The sequence below is a fragment of the Glycine soja genome, chromosome 16 (genome assembly GCF_004193775.1).
Source record: "Glycine soja cultivar W05 chromosome 16, ASM419377v2, whole genome shotgun sequence".
NCBI lineage: Eukaryota > Viridiplantae > Streptophyta > Magnoliopsida > Fabales > Fabaceae > Glycine > Glycine soja.
In genome coordinates this window covers 13,610,577-13,631,401 of record NC_041017.1, presented here as the reverse complement: position 1 = coordinate 13,631,401, position 20,825 = coordinate 13,610,577, and the positions used below count along the sequence as shown (strand labels likewise).

Below are 20,825 nucleotides of genomic sequence, written 5' to 3'. Positions count from 1 at the left end.
ACCTTATTGTCTTATCCTCTCAAAAACAAATCATTGACCAAATACTTGCAAATTCTTTAAAGACTTATTGAGATCAAGAGGTTGTTTGTCTCTTGAATTGTGAGTTTCCTGGACACAAGGGAAATGGATCCCTCGGGTGTTCAGAAGTTGTAAAAAGGATTTTTACAAAGTTAGTGGAAATCTCAAGTGGGTTGCTTGAGGACTGGACGTAGGCACAGGAAGTGGCTGAACTAGTATAAACTGAGTTTGCAAATTTTCTCTTCCCTTATCTCATTTACATCATTGCAATTTAATTTTGTCTTGCGCATTTAAAGAGCATCTATTAAATTGATTATTTGCTTCTTCTTCTACATATTAAGTCTGCATATATCATTTAAAGGGAAAATTAAAATTTGTTAGGGGAAAATTTTGAAACTTAATTCACCCCCCCCCCCCCCTCTTAAGTTATTGAGTCCACTTGTTTAACATTATTTGCTATATTTTGATTTCGGACACCTAATGCTTTAGAGCACTTGTTGAATAGATATCAGATATCATTAAATACATATAGAATTAATGATAAATCAAGAAGGAATCCATCAACTCTTGGTAATGAGTTTGAGCTCTATGAATAAAATTATATCCTGGCTAGGAAAATTAAATGAAAGAAGAAATGAGTTTCTTAAGTCATTATAAGTTAACTCAAAAGAGTTTAATAGTAATAGCTACCCTAAAGTTAACCCAGAACTATAAAGAAGGAAGAAATTATTATACTATTCTTCTAATGGTTCTTGAAAGTAAAACGTCACTTCATACTCTATCCGAACGTTAAGGAGTGTTGCTAGATGCCTACCTTGAGTAATATATTAATTTGATTAATATATTACCAACTTAGTATTGAATCTATGGAGTCACACACAAATGAGTGTTCTAATCTCTGTTAAGGAAATTATTTTAATATTTGATGATCAATTAAATTAAAGAATTTAATATGATCAAATAATTAATTAATTTCCTAAGTGAAATATTATTATATTTTTTGCTATCACTGAAAATATAAATAATATAAATAATTTGAAATATTTGGTGAAAGAAAAGAAACAAACGGGAGGATTTCATGTTTGGAATTTGGTTTGAAAAACTGTTACATACAAGTTGAACTTGATTAATTATTATTTCTAATTTCAAATTGCTAAATGATTAGCAACAAAAAATAACAAGAAACAATATTCTAAAATGGCTTAAAAGCTAAGATAGTTATTTCGATCTTATCACCAATATGCTATCTTCGGCATGTTATAAATACAACCCTGGGCTGCACGTTGAAAATACTAGTGATCACTTCTCTTTTCATTCTTTCATAGCACCAGTTATTGTTTCACCTGTTAAAGTTGTTGATAAATAGAGATTAGTCTCGGTGTGGATATACGTGGAATCTTCACATTACTGAAGAAAATTTTTCATTCTTCAAGAGCTAATCAACAGTTACACATTTAATATGTCGTCCATTTAAATATAAGTTAGATGCAAAATAGATCCTTTTTTTATTCTGTTGTGTGTATTTTGAACACATTTTTCCTTCGATTAGTATCAAAGGCATGAGTCTTTTGTGTTTAAAATTATACTGTGAAATGTGTTTTTCTTCTAGAAGTGAATATGTTTTTACTCGGTGCCATCAAACGTATTGCAATTGTTGTGAAAAATGTGTTTTATTGAATTTGAAGCATGCCGAGACGCATGGTCATCATATTAGATATGTGATATCTTTTATTTTGGGAAAGATAGTCTGATCCAAGAATAAAGCACCATGTGTGTGCTCTTTTGTTTTTGTTACAAAAACCTTTTATTGACTTCATTGTGAATAATAAAAATGTTTTATTAGATAGTACTGCAATGGTTGCATAATTATTTTTTTTAGATCAAAAACATAAATACATATTGTGATATAAGTTTGCTGAAATGGCTTTGACTTGATTTGTTAGATCTAAAAACTATATTCAATTGTTGGTTATGCTTAATGAGTGATGAGTTTTGTATATTTAACATCAGAATCAAGATTCTAATATATACATTAGATTATTATTATTATATCTTGTATAATATATGGTGATTGCAATGAAAGTAAAAATATATATATATATCTTGCTCACCGTGTGATATTGAATTTTTGGTGTATATGTGATGTATTGATATATATATATATATATATATATATATATATATATATATTTGTTTATTATATATTAGATATATAATAGTAGATTATTTTTTTCTTTTTCACATATTTAAAGGTTATACAAATATAGATTAAATATGTGAATTATAAGATGTTAAAGTAATCATTATTAGATGTAACATGTTTTCAATGGCTTTAAATATGAAAACTATCGACTTCAACATTGCTATATAAATTGATGACTTTGATATAATTGAGTATATCAAATGTTAAAATCATGAAAAACATGTCCGATTAAATGTTAATGAGTTCATTTATTTTAAGTAAAATTATATTTTTATATAATTTATAGAATGATTAGACTCAACACTTTTCACTGTGAAGTTGTTCACAAAGTATATATTTATATATTGTGATATATTTGTTTAGATGTTTAAAAATTCTGAAATTAATATCTTATGTTTTTTCCGTGAATATTTATTAAATATCTAGAGAGATATTTAAATTGATCTATAATTTATTGTTGATACTGATTTGAAAAATATATGTGTCAATTTTGATTGGCAATTTATTTTCATGATTGTTATTATATTATATGATTGTAATGTATGGAAATATATTATAGCGTATAATTTATAGGATTGTACCAAAATTTTAATTATTATGATAAAAGTCAATAATATATGATATTATCATTATTATGTCCACGGTATGATATATCCTTCTAATTATATACTTTTGCGTAAATATATTTGATTTATTAATTAGATTATTATATTATATTGATAATATATGCAAAAAATTTATTATATTATTATATACATATAATATACATATATATATATATATATATATATATATATATATATATATATATATTGGATATATTATATGATTGCAATATATAGAGATATATTGTAGTATATAATTTATAGGATTGTGCCAAGATTTTGATTATTGTGATAAAAGTTAATAATGTGCGATAATATATATCCTTTTGTTTTTTTTTTTTTTGTATGAGATATATTTGATTTATTGATTAGAAACAAAAAGGATTTTGTTTTTAATATGCTAATAGTTGGTAAATAGAAATAAAAAAAAGGATTGTCTTTTAAATTTAAATATGTTAAAAGTTGGTAGATAAAACAAAATAATGATTTTGTAATAGCTAGCCGATAGAAACAAAAATGAATTTTGTTTTTAAATTTAAATATAAGATAGAAACAAGAGAAAATGCATAGTGAGTTTTTTTTTTTTTCAGATGGTTAGAAAGAAAGAATTTTTCTATGTGTGCTATAAGAAGAGTCTTAATATAAAGTTGAAAACACAAGTTATTACTTCTCTTGTTATTTTCTCATAATGAAAATACCAAAAAATTTTAATTTTTCTTTTTATTCTTTGTTTTGCTTGTCAAAGAAGTTGACAACAAAATTTGATTTTATTTCAAACAACTAATATAGAAATAAAATTTTGAATTAAAATTATTTAATTCAAGTTGTATCTTGTCAATGACTATAAAAAACTTATTTTATGAGCAATTTTTTTTTGTTTCTCCAGATCTTGTTTATAGTCTTTATGGAAATACATATGATGATATGTGTTTTATTATATAGTGATATATTATCCAATTTGTTTTATATATTAAATTGTTTGATACCAAGGAACTTGTGATTTTAAAAAATTAAAAAAAAATTGGAGCATATGATACAAATTGTTTTGATTTATTTTATTACAAGGAATGACTTGATTAACATGAGACTTGTAGCTTAAAATAAAAGCATGTTATGCAAGATATTTAATTAATAATAAGGAACGACCTGACAACCAGGGGACTTATAATTAATTAATATAGCATGATATGTAAATTTTGAAATTATTTTTTATACTAAACATCTGGATTACTCGAGGGAGTATAAAATTTAATTTGTAGATACCAATAGGATTGACTGACAACTAGCTACTTATTTGGTATGATTATTTTTCAAAGTGTACGTGATACTGTGAATGTATGTATATATGATTTTGATGATGTCAAAAGAAGAATCAAACAAGGCTCATTTTGCTTCAAGATTAATACAAGATTGTTTCAACAAACAAAGCCTTGATTCAAGATTTCTTCAAGATCAAGCCTTGCCTCACAATGAAAGGTTTCAAGTCATTCAAGGCACATGTAATCGATTACCAATACATGTAATCGATTACCAATGGTTTGAAAGTGTGTAATCGATTACACATCATATGTAATCGATTACCAGAGACTCTGAACGTTGGGAATTCAAATTTTAAATGAAGGGTCACAACTGTTCAAGAAAAACAACTGTGTAATCGATTACTAGAGAGGATTTTCAAGGAATATCGCCAACAGTCACATCTTTTCATTAGATTTGTGAATGGCCATCAAAGGCCTATAAATAGCTGACTTGGGCACGAATTTTATGCAGAGAGTTTTGCTTGGCAAAAATGTCTTATCCTCTCAAAAGACAATGAGAGAGATTCTAAAAGAACTTCATTGTCAAATGCTCTCTCAAAAGAAATCCTTGACCAAACACTTGCAAAATCTATAAGGATTCTTACGTGATCTTCATTGTAATATTCTTCTCTTGAAGAGAGAATTCTTCTTCCATTCTTCTTATTCAATGAGATTGGTTAAGAGACTGTGAGTCTCTTGTTGTAAAGCATCTAAACACAAGGGATGGGTTGTCCCTGTGTGGTTCAGACTTTGTAAAGGATTTTACAAAGATAGTGGAAATCTCAAGTGGGTTGCTTGAGTACTGGACGTAGGCACGGGTTGTGGCCGAACCAGTATAAAACTGTGTTTGCATTCTCTCTTCCCTTATCTTATTTATTTTGTTGCAATCAATTGTGTCTTGCATGTTTAAAGAACATTGTTAAATTGATTGTTGTTGCTTCTTCTGTATTCTAAGTCTATCCCTCTTAAGATTATTGAGGCCACAAGGTCCAACAGATACATCATGTCTTAGAAAAATATATGTGATATATTCTACCTTAGAATATGTTTGAGAAAGACTTGACAGCCAAGTGGCTCATTCATAGTTTTAAGAAATTTCCCACATAAAGAAATATTGAAACAAAATTGGTTGGATCCAATTATGACAATTAGTATCATTACCTAAGAATTGTTCTCATGCATAAAATGCTTAATATGCTAATTGACTATGAGAATTAAGTTACCTATGATCATCTAGTAAGTTTATGTGCATATATGCTTTAGAAGCAGTAACTTATTTGCCAGATAAAGTTTCTACTAAATTAGTATTTACAACTTCATATGTGATATGGAAATGGTTAGAATGAATTTCAAACACGACAAGGCTTGGGATTGTCCCACTTACATTAAGAGATTGCGAATAGACAAACTTGAGGCAATGTCTGAGAAATGTAGATTCATTGGGTATCCCAAAGAAATTATAAGATATTGTTTAAACCAACCATCTGACCATAAAATGTTTGTGGCAAAAAGAGTTATTTTTTTTTAGAAAAGAAATTCCTTGCAGAGGGAAGTCATGGTAAAGAAATTGAGCTTGATGAAACTCAATTAACAAATGAAAAAACTTAGGACTACGAGATGGACACTGAGATACCTTTATTTAATGTTCTAAAGTTACCACAAAGATCATCACCTCCAACAATAGTTGTTCAATAGCTAGCTATAGTTCAAGATCAGGTTAATGAACCAATCTTAGAGCCAATTCAGCAACCTATGAACCCAATGCATGAGCCTTCTAGAAAATCTACTCAAGTGCATCGTGCATCTAACAGATTAAACTTGATGATCCTAGATAACACATCAAATGAGGTTTATCATGATGATGATGATTATCCAAGAAGCTATGAAGAGGCTATGCAATGCTTGGATTGTAAGAAATGAAAAGAAACTATGGAATCCGAAATAGAATCAATGAAGATCAACGAAGTATGGACTTTAGTTGAAGATTCAAAGGATGTAAAACCAATTGGTTGTAAATGGGTTTACAAAAAAAGGATTGGAGCAGATTGGAAGGTTGAAACCTACAAAGTTTGTCTTGTTGCCAAGGGATATTGTCAAAAGGAAGGTATAAATTATGATGAAACTTTTCTCCCGTGGCAATGCTCAAATCAATTTGGATTCTTCTTGCTATAGTAGCATATTATGATCATGAAATATGAAATGGATATGGAAAATGACTTTCCTTAATGGTGAGCTAAAAGAATATGTGTATATAACACAACCCGAGGGATTCACATCCTTGTCTGATCATAATAAAGTCTACAAGTTTCAACGATTCATTTATGAATTGAAACAAGTGTGTAGAAGTTGAAGCATTCATTTTAACAAGATCATTGAATGGTTCAATCTTGTTAGCTATGAAGAAGAACATTGTGAGTACAAGAAGGTCAGTGGGAGCATTACATTTATATGTAGATGACATATAAAATAATACGCGATGCAAGGAAGAAAGATTTGGCTACTAATATAATCATGAAACATTTGGGAGAAACAACCTACATTTTAGAAATAAAGATTTACAAAGATAAGTCTAGAAGGTTGTTCGGTGTCTCCTAAATCAAGGTACACTAATATCATCCTAAAAAGGTATAACATGGAAACTCCAAAAGTGACTATTTGCTAATAAGAATTGGAGTTATTCTTAATATGGAGGATTGTCCTAAAACTCATGAATTGAGAGAATACATAACTAGAATATCATATGCTAGCATAGCGGGAGCTATTGTATATGACATGATTTTTGCATGTTCTAATATCATTTATGCACTAGGTGTTACAAGTTGATATCAAGAAATTCTTGGTAAGGAGCATTGAAATGGGTAAGACCATTCTTAAGTACTTAAGAAGAACTAAAGATTGTACCTCATTGTGGAGACTCAAAATTAAAAACTAAAGTAGTTTGATGAGCATAAGTTGGAATTAGTAATGGAATACGTGAGTGATTTGCCCAAGATCCAATCCATCATGTTATCAATTTTAGTAAAGAATTGTTATTTATTTTAATATCATATTTATTGTTTTATTAAATTGTTAATTTGACAAGTCTTTGATTAAAATTAGAGGCTTGTTATCATGATAGAGATTATGATAATGAAAAACAAGTTCCTTATAATTTTAATCTAAATTGTTCTTGATCATAGGATTATTGTAAATAGGAAATCAATAATCCAGATAGATTAATATATATGTGAAAGTATTTATTGGATAAATATTAATAGATATCATTTATTAATTTACATATATAGATGAGTTACATGTGAATGTAATCATTGAACTGATTCAATTAAAATTTTCTAATGGTTAAATTTACCATAAACTGTCAATAGAAAGTTTTCAAGAAGAGGTTTAATAGCTTTCTTTGACCTGAGATTGTCATAGTAATTAACAAGTTATTTGTTATGTTTTGATTCCGGACACTTGATGTTTTAGAGCACTTGTTGAATGGATATCAGATATGATTAAATACCTATAGAATTAATGATTAATCAAGAAGGAATCCATCAACTCTTGGTAATGAGTTTGAGCTCTATGAATAAAATTATATCCTGTCCAAGAAAGATAAATGAAAGAAAAAATGAGTTCCTTAAGTCATTATAAGTTAACTCAAAAGAGTTTGACAGTAATACCATACTCTAGAGTTAACCCAGAGTTATAAAGATGGAAAAAATTATTATACTATTCTTCTAATGGTTCTTGAAAGTAAAACCCCACTTCATGCTATTCGGACGTTAAAAAGTGTTGCTAGATGCCTACCATGATTAATATATTACCGACTTAGTATTGAACCTAAGGGATCACACACAAACAAGTGTTTTAATCTTTGTTAAGAAAATTATTTTAATATTTGATGATCAATTAAATTAGAGAATTTAATATGATCAAATGATTAATTAATTTCTAAGTGGAATATTATTATATTTTTTGTTAGCACTAAAAATGTAAATAATTTGAAATATTTGGTGAAAGAAAAGAAACAAACCAGAGATTTGATGTTTGGAATTTGGTTTGAAAAGTTGTTACATACAAGTTGGACTTAATCAGTTGTTATTATTTCTCATTTCAAATTGTTAAATGATTAGCAACAAAAAATAACAAGAAACAATATTTTAAAATGGCTTAAAACTAAGATAATTGTTTCGATCTTATCACAAATGTTTCACCCGTCAAAGTGGTTGATAAATAAAGATTAGTCTCGGTGTAAATATACGTAAAATCTTCACATTATTGAAGAAAATTTTTCATTTTTCAAGAGCTCATCAACCGGTCCACATTTAATATGTCGTCCATTTAAATAAAATTTAGTGCCAAAATAGATTTTCTTTTTTATTCCATTGTGTTTTGAACACCTTTTTCCTTCGGGTAATACAATCATGTTACAAAAAACACAAGAAGCATTATTTTATTTATTTTTTTGGTTTTTCACAACTCACTTTCTTTAGAGACAATAAAATATACTTTTCTGCAAAAATTTGAACCTTGTTTGTCATGTTGTTGAGAGAGATTAGTGTCTTTCGTAAGACCCAACTCCCTTTGATAAATATAGAAGCATTATGGTGCCAACCAACTGCCGAGTTAATGTTGATTTAGACTTGACATAATGTTTCAGGAATTCCAGGTACGATGCTATATATAGTACATTAGTGAGCATTCCGATACATTTCCATTTAATTATTCATGTGAAGTACACCCCATAGGGAAAAAATTTCTTCACATTTACAATGAAGCTATCCACTCTATTCCTATTCCTATTCCACCTGGCTCATGCTGCTCTGTCTGACGAAGCTACTTTCATTAGAGATGGCCTCAAATCCTATTCCCAGCTTGATCTCCCTCACTCGGTTTTTGGTTCTGAAAGTGTAGCCTTCGATTGCCATGGTAAAGGACCATATGTTGGCGTGTCTGATGGTAGAATCCTCAAGTGGCACGAGACAAAGAGAGAGTGGATTGACTTTGCAGTTACCTCGCCACACAGGTAAAAAACTTATGAATATTTGCTTTCAAGTTGCACTTGCATGAAACATAAGTTGAATATAGTTCATATAATATATTTGGAAGCATAAATTTAATCAAGAAAGAAAAAAAAAAAAAACACTCTGTGCCACAATATATACTATCCTCACACCCCTTGCTACCGGTCCCCGCCTTTACAAAAGTTAAACTCGTTACTTGAATAGGTTGTTTTAGTGCATGGCTATATTTTGTAGTTAAAATTGTTGTGATTGTATTTCAATGCAGATCCAACCGATGAAAGCAAAATAAATATAAAAGCAAGAGTCTTAATTTCGTTGGTAAAATTACTTTTGGCCAACGAAACTGGAATCCAAACTCTGAGTTTGCAAAAATAATTCAAATCTTACTTTTATAAAATTAGTTTTTCACGTAAAATTTTCATATCCAAACGTACTTTGATAATCAAAATACATCACCAAAATGAATTTATTCTTCAAATTGAATTTGAGGTTCTCCAAAGATAAAATCAAACATAGCTTTAGTTGTCTTGAGATAACAATTTTTTGAATTAATCATTTGTTCAGAAACTTTTCCAGGGGACTAGCACAACCACTTTTTTTTTTTCAACTTGGAACTCACCTAAACCTTTTCAAGAGAGAATTCTGCAACGGACGAATAGAATATCAAAGTGTCGAGTCGTTCATATCATTATCTACTGTGTTTATATTAATAATTAGTTTAGATCTATGCTTAATGGTATAACTTGAGAACCCGACACAATTATTAAAATTAGACATTTATCATTAGTTGAAAACGCCCTAAAGAAATAGTTGAACAGAATATCGGTCTGGGTCACTTGTCCAGATGATTAAGAAAATTGATAGACTAGATAATTAGTCAAAATAGGACAGAATGAGTGAGAAAAACCTGTTTGAATCGGTCATTTAAAAAAATATTAATTTTAAAATGTTTTTAAATACACAATTTTTTTATTTTTATATTAACCAAAAATATTTTATTAAAATAGAGTATATAAATAACAACCATCAGTTTAATAACAAAAGTTCACACATGTTATCTACATATAAATTATTATTTAACTATTTATGTTGAGTTTTTCATCTTGTAAAATATGTAACACCACTATATACATTTAAAATATAATTCAACATAACTTTTTTCATAATTTTATTTTAATTTATATTACATAATACTTAAAATATATATTTTATTATTACCGGTTTGATCTCAATTATTTTTTTATAAGCCAAAGATATATAATTGCTGAACTCAGCACAAGGAATGCTGTGGTTAAAAATCCAGTGACACATTACCCAAAGTCCAACGATTATAGAGATAAAAAAAAAAAAAAACAAAAAAAGAAGAAAACGTGGCGTATAGTTCACCACCACCTACATAACATAAACTCTCAAAGCAAAAATCTCGCAGAATACAAACTATAAAACATAAAACATACAAAGTAAAGGGAATCCTACTGTCCCATCTCTGTTAATATATTGCAAAATTAACTCTTCCTCATTGCCTTCATTGCTTATTGCCCAACATTCTAACGAGTGCCGACACGAACAAGAGTACAAGGACTAGAGAGAACAATGCAATCCCTTCAAGCACAAAAGGATTAAGGATTAAGAATATTTTCATTTTGTTTATCAACCATAACCAGATCAAAATTTAATCATCTCCGAAAAATACTCAAAGTTAGGTTCCTCATCTTTAAAAATAATGTTATTTCTATGTATATAGATGAAGACCAAAGAGAAGCAAACCAAACAAACAACACTCAGGTTAATTTGATGTCAATTTAATATCGTGATTAAATTAACAAACCATAAATAAGTGAGAAGAAAATTGAAACATGATGCTTTATATATACATGGCACAACAATTCAAAGACAGTTCTAATTTTAGGCATCATTGCATCAATCGCAGAAACAAAATAGTTACAAAATTGACACAAACTAATTTTGGAAAGATACATATTGGCTGCCTATGGATAATAGTTGCACATGATATGTATCCATCTTGTGGACTAATTTTTTGTGTGGTTTGGTCGGGTTACCCGAATCTTGTGGTATAATCTTGTTTTCGTTTTTTATTAATAAAACTATTTTGCGTTTCCCAAAAAAAATCGCAGACACAAAAATGAGTTGGTATTTATCACACTTTTATGCTATTTAAGTCTAGCACAAAATTTGAAAAATAAAAAATTATAGTATTCCAGCTAAGAAGTAATTGATAGTTTATAAATAACTCTCGGAGCAATATTTAATGCATATAAGCGTGCAGCAGCAATTCCTCTGAAAAATAAACATTTTGATATGTCCGTACTCCATTATTTTCTAATGCACTAGAAATTGATAGCAATTCCTCTTCTTTATGAACGGCCAAGTTGATGAACCAAGCCAGGCTGTGTATTTGACGTTCATACATTGGACCTTTTTCTTTCGACTTTTCTTTTATATAGTTAGCCATCATTTTCAGTATTAGACAATTATACAGATGCCCAATTATTAGGGTTAGAAATACGGATTTCAGCCTCAGCATTGGCCACGAGACCTATAAAGTTGCAGCCTTGTCTAAAGAAAACTGGCCCATTTAATTATGGGTCTGTTAGAGGTTGACACTCTCTTAACTCCACTCATAAATGAATTGAGTCTATAAATTCGTGAGTCAATCCGTTTATTATTTTATTAAGATTAAGATCAGAGCATAACAAAATCATCCAACACCCACCCACTTAAACCTGTATGAGTCTCTACCAACAGACCCTGCTAATTACAACCCCACATGCATGATAGATGCTGCCAAATTACACGAGATAGAAAATACCAACACAAATAACCAAAACCACCATCTACTCAAATATAAGAAAATTCAAAATTCGCATGCAAATCGACTTGTTTACTTCAAAAAATCTTACTTGTGTTTTTTTTTGTCTCTAAAGTTTGGAGTGAAATTAGTTTTGATCCTTCAAATTAAAAATAAATAAAAAATTAATCCTCAAATTTGTAAAAGTAAATTTTTAGTCCCAAAACATTAAATTTGAGGGACTAAAATATACTTTTTTCAAAACCATTTTCATAATTAAGTATCTTTGTTTTGAAAATTGGGTGGTAAAATATTCATTTTTAAAAAACTGGGTGAAAATTGAAAAAAAAAAGATGGGTAGTAAAATTGGCAAATTTTCAAAAATTAAATAATAAAATGTGCAAATTTAATAATTTGGTAGCTTCTTAAGAAAATAAAAAAAATGGTGGCAAAATTCACAAATACGTAAAAGATGAGTGGCAAAAAGTGAAAGCCCAAGTTATAAACTTATTTGAATGTAGTTTTCATACCATGAATCAAATGGGTTGTGAAGTTAGAAACATCAACTTCGTCAAGTTTATATATATAATTTATTAACGTAAATACACTTGTTTTTTAAGTATGAGGCTGGTAGTAAATTATATCATTGATACATTTATAGAGAATTTATAGTTATAATTTGTTATCGATGCATACTAAAAATAAATGTGTGTACGTTAGTAAACCTAACAAATATTTATTAATATATACATACTTATATTTTAGTATGATTGTATTAATAAGCTAGATTATTTAAAAAAGTGTACTAAAAAATAAGTGTGGCAAAGCCATAACTATAAAGATTTAAATAGAATATTTTCCCAAATTGTTAAATACTCAATCAACTATTGAAGTATTTCTAACATATTCTAAAAGTTTTACGTTGACAACTTTATAACCATTTAGATATAATTTTATTATTATTATTATTATTATTATTATTATTATTTTCAATCCAACAGACAATGGCACATATTGTAATGAGATGTTAGTTTCATTTTCATTGTAATTTTTTTATTTGTGAGTAACCATGTTGTTTGGTACAAAGTATGTATAACTTTTGTTAATATAATTAATTTTCATTAAGAAATTCAATTGATAATGTTTAGTGAAATCTCTAATTGTAATGACATTTTTTTTTCTATTTACGAAAACTCAAACATAAGACCATCTTTAAAGAATCTGAACACTGTTGCACATGAACTAATGCTTTGTTGTATTTTTATTATAGTATATATAACTCTCAATACATAAAACACGACACTATTATTTGCCATTAGTTTTTCTTTTTCTTTTTAATATCTCCGTTAACAGCCATTTACAGATGTTAAGAGTGAAAAAAAAGATGAAAAAAGTGTCATAAACTCGATAATATTACATAAATTATCTAGTCATTCATAAATCTAGTGAAACAAGTCAAAGGTCTCAGTTACTCTAAACCATATCACATAAATAAAAATGTGAGTTTTGTTTACGAACTTCTGGGTATTTAATATATGAAATATTAAATATTATGAATATATTATTTATAAGTATTGAAAATAGTTATTAAAATTTTTGTAATTTTCATAAATAAATAATTTTTTTCTTAACTATTTTTAACTTATTTTTGTGAATAACTAAGCAGCAAGTCCCATCATGTGAGTACAAGAAACTCTAATATTTTTCTGAAATATATATATATATATATATATATATATATATATATATATATATATAACTTTTATCTGTTAAATATGACCCTTCCACTCGACACCGTCTAAGGCTGACTTTCATTCTTGCTCTGACGAGAAGATCTTGAAGTTAAGTTCTCTTCTATCTTTGCACTCGAGGACCAATTTTTGTTTGGCCTGAGAAAACCTTTGCATGCATTTGTTACCCTTTGGGAGGCCTATGTCCCATAAAAACTATCTACCTTAGATTGTTTCTTGGTCTGTAGATCCTGACACAAAGTTAAAATTCTAATTCTTTTGGTATCTCACTTATGGTTATGACCCCACTAGAAGGAGGCCTTCCTTGCCCTTTTTTTCTAGTAAGAAATTGTCAAAAATTCAAGAAGGTACTGTAATTTATAAAAAAGGAAAAAAACAAATAGATGTTAAAAGAAATCCGTAAAGAGTACGAATTAAACAAAAGCAAAAAAAATCCAACAATAAAGATAATTTTTCTTATATTTTTACAAAAAAAGAGAAGAATTTATACAAATTGACGAGGAGAAACTTAAATTAGGATTTGCTCAAAAACTTTTCTTAAACATTCTTTTCAATTATAAACAATGGAATTTTTCATTTCAATATATAAAAAATAATCGATTGGAAAATATTGTAAAAAATAAATTTCATATTCTTTTCATACATGTCAAAATGATGAAAAATAAAGAATATCTTTTATGTATCCACAAAAAATTTATCAGCTTTTCACAAGATGATGGAATCCCAATTTTATCTCTTCACAAGAGATAAAATTTCCTATGATGAATTGTCTAATTATTAGAGATATACAAATAAAGAAAAAAGAAACAAATTGAGCAATGAATTTTTGAATAGAACAAAAGTTATGGATAAGAAATTCATTTCTCTAGAAAACCAAATTTGATTGTCCAATGATGAAATTAAAACAAAATATTTAACTAAAATATATGATCGAGTCCTGATTGGACGCTTTTGTGGACAAATCTAAAATGATTTTTCAATCTCAATCCAACCTGGAAAAAAAATTTAAAATAATCCCATTTGGATAAATAAAATTCTTGATATTCCTATTTCTAATAATACTTATAAAAATAATAATAGTAATTATTCAGAATTAGAGAAAAAAAATATTTGATAGAAAATCCTTAGTAAGTACACTATTTAATCTAATCAATAAATTTTCAAAAACAATAGTATCAAGCTTGAGCTTTGAGACACTCTCTTTATTTCCACAACATGAACAAGTCAAAATTAATTATGAAGATGAAGAAGAAAAGAAACAAATAATAAAAGTATTATTTAATGCAATTAGAATTGATTTGAACGAAAAAACAATAGTAAATCAAAATAGAACTAAATGTATTAGAATAAACGAAAAATAGTTCCTCGATGATCATACAAATTTATTGATGAATTGGGTCAACCAGATGGAAAAAAAATCTTTATAATTGCATTAAGTTTTAACTTGCTGATAGCTTAAAGTCTTTTAATAAGGTTATTATATTTTAAACTTTATAATTAAGTTCCCAGAAATTAAAATTGTTATGGTTTTTAGGCAAAATTATATTTTTGGTTCCCAGTTTATCTCCAGTTTCGAATTTAGTCTCCCATTAATTTAATTCACGAATTGAGTCCTCCTATTTTGTAAAATCGTGCAATGCTAGTCCCCTAGGCCACAATTGAACATTGACTGAGTGACGTTGATTGTCACGTGTCACATATTGGATGATGACTGTCACATGGCATATTCTGATTGGATGTAAACTTCATGGAAGATGAAATGCATTGTTGTTTTCATTGACCAATCAGAACATGACACGTGACAGTTATCATTCAATAAGAACGTGACACGTGATAGTCAACATTCATTTGTAACCGTTAACGTCCAATTGTGGCCTAGGGGACCAACATTGCACGATTTTACAAAATAGGAGGACCCAATTCGTGAATTAAATTACTGGGGGACCAAATCCGAAATTGAAGATAAACTTGGTGACCAAATTTGCAAATTTGCCTAATTTTTAAGGTAAAATATAATCGAATTAAATTGAAAATACAAATTATAATATCTTCGATCATCATTATTCTTGATTTTACGCTGGAGTTATCATTAGACCATTCTAATAATTGGTTTCGAGTTCTTTAAATTTAAGTTAAGCCAGATTTTTTCATTTGGCCCCTAACAAATTGCAGTGAATATTTTGTACCCCAATCAAGCATATATAAATTATATACATCTCAACGGAGTCTCAATGACACTACCTAACAAAAATGAATGCATTCTTAGTTTCCTTACTCACTTCGCCTCGCCAATTACTCACTATGAAAAGTTTTGTTTATAAAAAAAATACTAATTCATGAAAAGAAAATATACATTTTTTTCCTTGTATTCATGTTCACTATTTATTTAAAAGACTGAATTACAGTTATAGTTCCCTTAAAAAAAATATGTAATTTCAATTTAATTTTCAATGTTGCGTATATTTTATTTTTATTCAATAGAATGATAGATCTTAAAGTATCATAAAAAATTATTTAATTAATTGAAATATAAAAAATAAACATATGAAAAACAATAGAAACACTAAAAATAGAGATAAAAAGTTAAAGGAGAACTAAAATTAAAATCCAGCCCAGTTAGAAAATCATATACTAGTTCATATTCATTGATATAATTATGTCAACTCTACATTAGTAAGCGTACCTCCAATAAAGTGTAGCAAGAATGGATCATCACGCCCAAATCAATGTTGGGTTGAGAGGTCACCTAAGACCAATACGAGTTTGCTAAGATATTCTGTCTGCACCCATAATGCTCCTTATGCCCGAAGTAGTGATTTATTTGTAACCTATTCACACCACCATGTAATGTGTATGTCAGAGATTGCATTGCAGAATATTCCACAATTCGAGACTTTTTACTATAAAAATTAGTAAACTTGGTCTTATATGATTGTGAAGGAACAAGAAATTATGTGATGGGTTAACAAATGACAAGATGGAATCAATGTGTGGAAGACCCTTGGGCCTCAAATTCAACACTTTAACTTGTGAACTGTACATTGCCGATGCATACTTTGGGCTTCTGGTGGTAGGACCAGGTGGTGGTGTGGCAAAGCAGTTAGCCACTTCTGCGGAAGGGGTACCATTTAGGTTCACAAATGCCTTGGACATCGACACCAAAACAGGTGAAGTATATTTCACAGATAGCAGCATCATGTTCCAAAGAAGGTATGCTCTAAATTCTTATTATGGCATGCATTTCCAAATAATATTATTTTACCCTTTATTTAGCATTCCTCTAATGTGCATGTTCGGTTGGACGCTAAGAATTGATTTTGTGTTTAAAATTTATTTTAGATAACTTTTTACATATTTGACTTTGAAGAGTCTAAATTGATTTTAAATTTAAAATTGACTAAGTTAAAGAACTTTGGATAGTTTTTGGGTTAAATAAAAAAATTATTCTGAATTTTACTCTTAGTAGCTTTTGTAATAAAAAATTCAAATATAAACCACATTAGTTCAAAATAATTTTAACCAAAATCAATTTCACAAAATCAATTTCATTAAAAATCAATTTTATCAACTTTGATCCCACCAGAGGGTATATATTAGTGTGAAAAGAAAAGGAAAATTGTGTTAAATTTTGCTATAAATCACTTCAGAAGTGAGGTTGAGTAATAATTATCAGTGCTAGTGCATTACACTAAATATAACTATATGATAACCTTACATATATGACTCTTGATGCTATTTCGTAACTCATTCTATTTTCTCAACAATGAAGGGTATACATATCAATAATTCTGAGCGGGGATAGAACTGGAAGGTTACTAAAATACGTTCCAAGTACCCAAAGTGTACATGTTTTGGTCAAAGGTTTAGCATTCCCTAACGGCGTGGCGCTTAGCAAGGACAATTCCTTCATTATAGTAGCAGAATCAACCACTTTTAAAATTCTCAAGATTCAAGTTAGAGACTCCAAGACCAACAACAACAATATAGAACCTTTTGCACAGGTTCCACGCTCCCCAGATAACATAAAGAGGAACGCCAAAGGAGAATTTTGGGTAGCGCTGAACAGTGGCAGGGGATTGATTCAGAAATTGGAAAATGAAATCGAAACCACACTTCCTTGGAATGCAGATCCTGTGGCAATTAAATTTGATGAAAAGGGGAGGGCCATTGAGGTATTAGATGGAGAATATGGACGACAACTGGACTCTGTTAGTGAAGTGGAAGAACATGAAGGAAGTTTGTGGATAGGCTCTGCGGTGCAACCATACATTGGTCTTATAAAAGCTTAGTTAGGCCTTTGTGTGTGTGAAAAAATTATCAAGTGGTCCTAACCATTCTTTATATGACACATAATTAAGTAGTATTTGTTTTTCTCATAAGTTAGAAAGAAAACTTAAGGATGTGTCACATAAAAATTAGTAAAGACTATAAATAAATGGTGGTTTAAAACTACCTAATAACTTCTCGTGTGTTTTGCTTCCAATTCTAAATTATTCAAATTCCAAAACAAAATGTATTTGGATAAAATAATGTTGGATTAGTTTTCATTTTATATGATGTTAAAAGATTTTTTTGTTGGATCAAGTGGCCTCAAAATAATTAAGAAGGGGGTTGAATTAATTATTCCTAAACCTTTACTAATTAAAATTTTACTCTTCTAAGGCTTTTACTAAGTTGTTAAGAGAATAAGGAGTAGAAGAGAAACTTAATAGAAAGTAAAAGCGGAAATTAAAATGCACAGCGAAAAGTAAAAGAGTAGGGAAGAAGGAGACAAACACACAAGAGTTTTTATACTGGTTCGGCAACAACCCGTGCCTACATCCAGTCCCCAAGCGACCTACGGTCCTTGAGATTTCTTTCAACCTTGTAAAAATCCTTTTACAAGCAAAGATCCACAAGGGATGTATCCTCCCTTGTTCTCTTTGAACCTAGTGGATGTACCCTCCACTAGAACTGATCCACAAGAGATGTACCCTCTCTTGTTCTCAGTCAACAACCCAAGTAGATGTACCCTCCAATGTGTTAAGACAAAGATCTCAGGCGGTTAAACCTTTGATACTTTGTGAATGGGGATACAAAAGAATTCTCAGGCGGTTAGTCCTTTGAACACTTTTGTATTAGGGAAAGGGAAGAATCAAAAGAATTCTCAGACTGTGTCGTTTTGAATTCTTTGACAAGGGAGAAGGGAGACACAAAAGAATTCAGGCGGTTAGTCCTTTGTTCTTTTGGAAAAAGGAGAAGAGAGACACAAAAAGAATTCAGGCGGTTAGTCCTTGGCGAATTCTTTTTGGCAAAGGGAGAAGAGATGAAAAGAATGAATAGTACAAGTTTTCAAGGTTTAGAAAACCAGAAAAATTTGGAAAGCTTTTGGCACAAAGAAAGAAGAAGAAGAAGTTCAAAGAGATTCAAAGATTGAAAAGGATTGTATTGTAAAGGTTGTTCAAGATTCTTGAAATGAAAAACAAAGCCTTGCTTTTATAGACTTTTCATGTCTGGTCAAGATAACCATTAGAAGAGTTATGACTTTTAGAAAAACTTAAAAACCAATTTGAAAAAGTCAAAAACCATTTGAAGAGTTACATCTTTTGATTTTATTTAGAAATGATCACTGGTAATCGATTACCAAATCAGTGTAATCGATTACACAAAGCTGCCGCAACCTACCCTTCGGCGGGAGGGCAACGCGAGACTCACGGGTGCGTCTTCCAAGAAAGGAAAATGCGCGGAGTCACCACCAATGTTTATTTGAGATAAACGTCGAAAAAACCGGAAAAGACGTGGTCTACGAACTTTAAGTGAAAGGTTCGGGAGTTGTATTTATGCATGGGGAAGGTATTAGCACCCCACGCGTCTGTCACAAAGGACGGCAGCCTTTAATCAAGTGTGCGAATATGACTTCAATTTGTGTTATCTTCCCTTTTTTACGCTTTTTATGTCTTTTTATGCCTTTTATATTTTTTTATCTTTTTGTGGTCGACAAGGGTGTTCCCTTGCTCCTACATATTCCTCAATTGTGGTAAGGAAATCAAACCTACGTAGTTCTTTGAGAACTAAACGTTGGTTAAATTATTTTTATCCTTTTTTGCAAGATATATTTTGATTGAATGAAAGGTCATTTAAGGCGTTGGACCATTAAACAATCTTTCGATTCTTTTGAAAGGAGAGAAAACATTAAGGCATTGGATCATTAATGATCTCTTGTTTTTTTGAAAGAGGTGACAAAGCTACGTGTTGATTTTAGGCTTTAGAAATCCACATTTAACCAATAAAAGCGGAAAACACCATTTCAAGGCGTTGGACCTTAAAAAATGGCTTTTTAGGTGATGACAAAAGCTTGATTTATGAATTGATTTTAGTCTTAGTTTCACTTTGGTTATTAGTCAATTCGATTAAGAAAGAAAAATCTCAAAGAAAAACGTCCGATTGATTTTTTTGATTATTTTATTAAAAAATATTTTTTTGATTATTATATTATTATTTTATCTCTTTTTGATTTTAAACGTGGTTACGGCATGACAAAACGGTCGGATTTCATTTTAACAGAAATTAAAAGATGTTACAATTCAAATGAACGGTGGAATTTTATTTTATTTTTGATTAGGCGAGAAAACGACTTAAATAAATTACTAAAGCACGTCAAAAGCGGGTACGGAAAGTAAATGAAATAAAAATAAAAGCATGTCAAACAAATGGGGACCTCTAAGGGTACATAGAATGAATTGAAAAATTCGATTTCGGGAACTTACCGGTTGAAGACCGAAGAACAACAAAGAACAAACGAAGAACGATGAAGAACGGTGGAAAACCTTCGCGAAATCGCCCACGAAAATGTCTCGGAAGCGTTATGGAAGCACCTCAGCTTGGATTTTCTTCACGGAAACAATTTTTCTCACTAATTTTAAGTGATTCTCACATACCAGGAGGGTTGAACATTTTTGTTCTACCCTCCTCCCCCTATATCTAGGGGAAAAGAGGGTGGTGGTTGCCGCCCAGCTCGCCCGGCAAGCTGGGTTGCTTCCATCAGAAGGCACCGCCTTTTGTTGGAAGATCCTGGAAGGCCCAAGTGGGTCGGATTGTTATTTTTACCCCCTGTTTACTAAATACACCCCCTGCCCCCCCCCCCTTTTTTTGC

General features: G+C 29.7%; 1 protein-coding gene across 1 annotated transcript; it reads left to right on the top strand.

Annotated features, from left to right (window-relative positions):
• Window positions 1-8,816: 8,816 nt before the first annotated feature.
• On the top strand, window positions 8,817-18,245 carry LOC114389560 (protein STRICTOSIDINE SYNTHASE-LIKE 10-like). Its single transcript, XM_028350256.1, has 3 exons — window positions 8,817-9,135; window positions 16,634-16,903; window positions 17,463-18,245. The coding sequence occupies exons 1-3, from the start codon at window positions 8,882-8,884 to the stop codon at window positions 17,980-17,982; spliced, it is 1,044 nt and encodes a 347-aa protein (XP_028206057.1). The 5' UTR covers window positions 8,817-8,881; the 3' UTR covers window positions 17,983-18,245.
• Window positions 18,246-20,825: the final 2,580 nt, after the last annotated feature.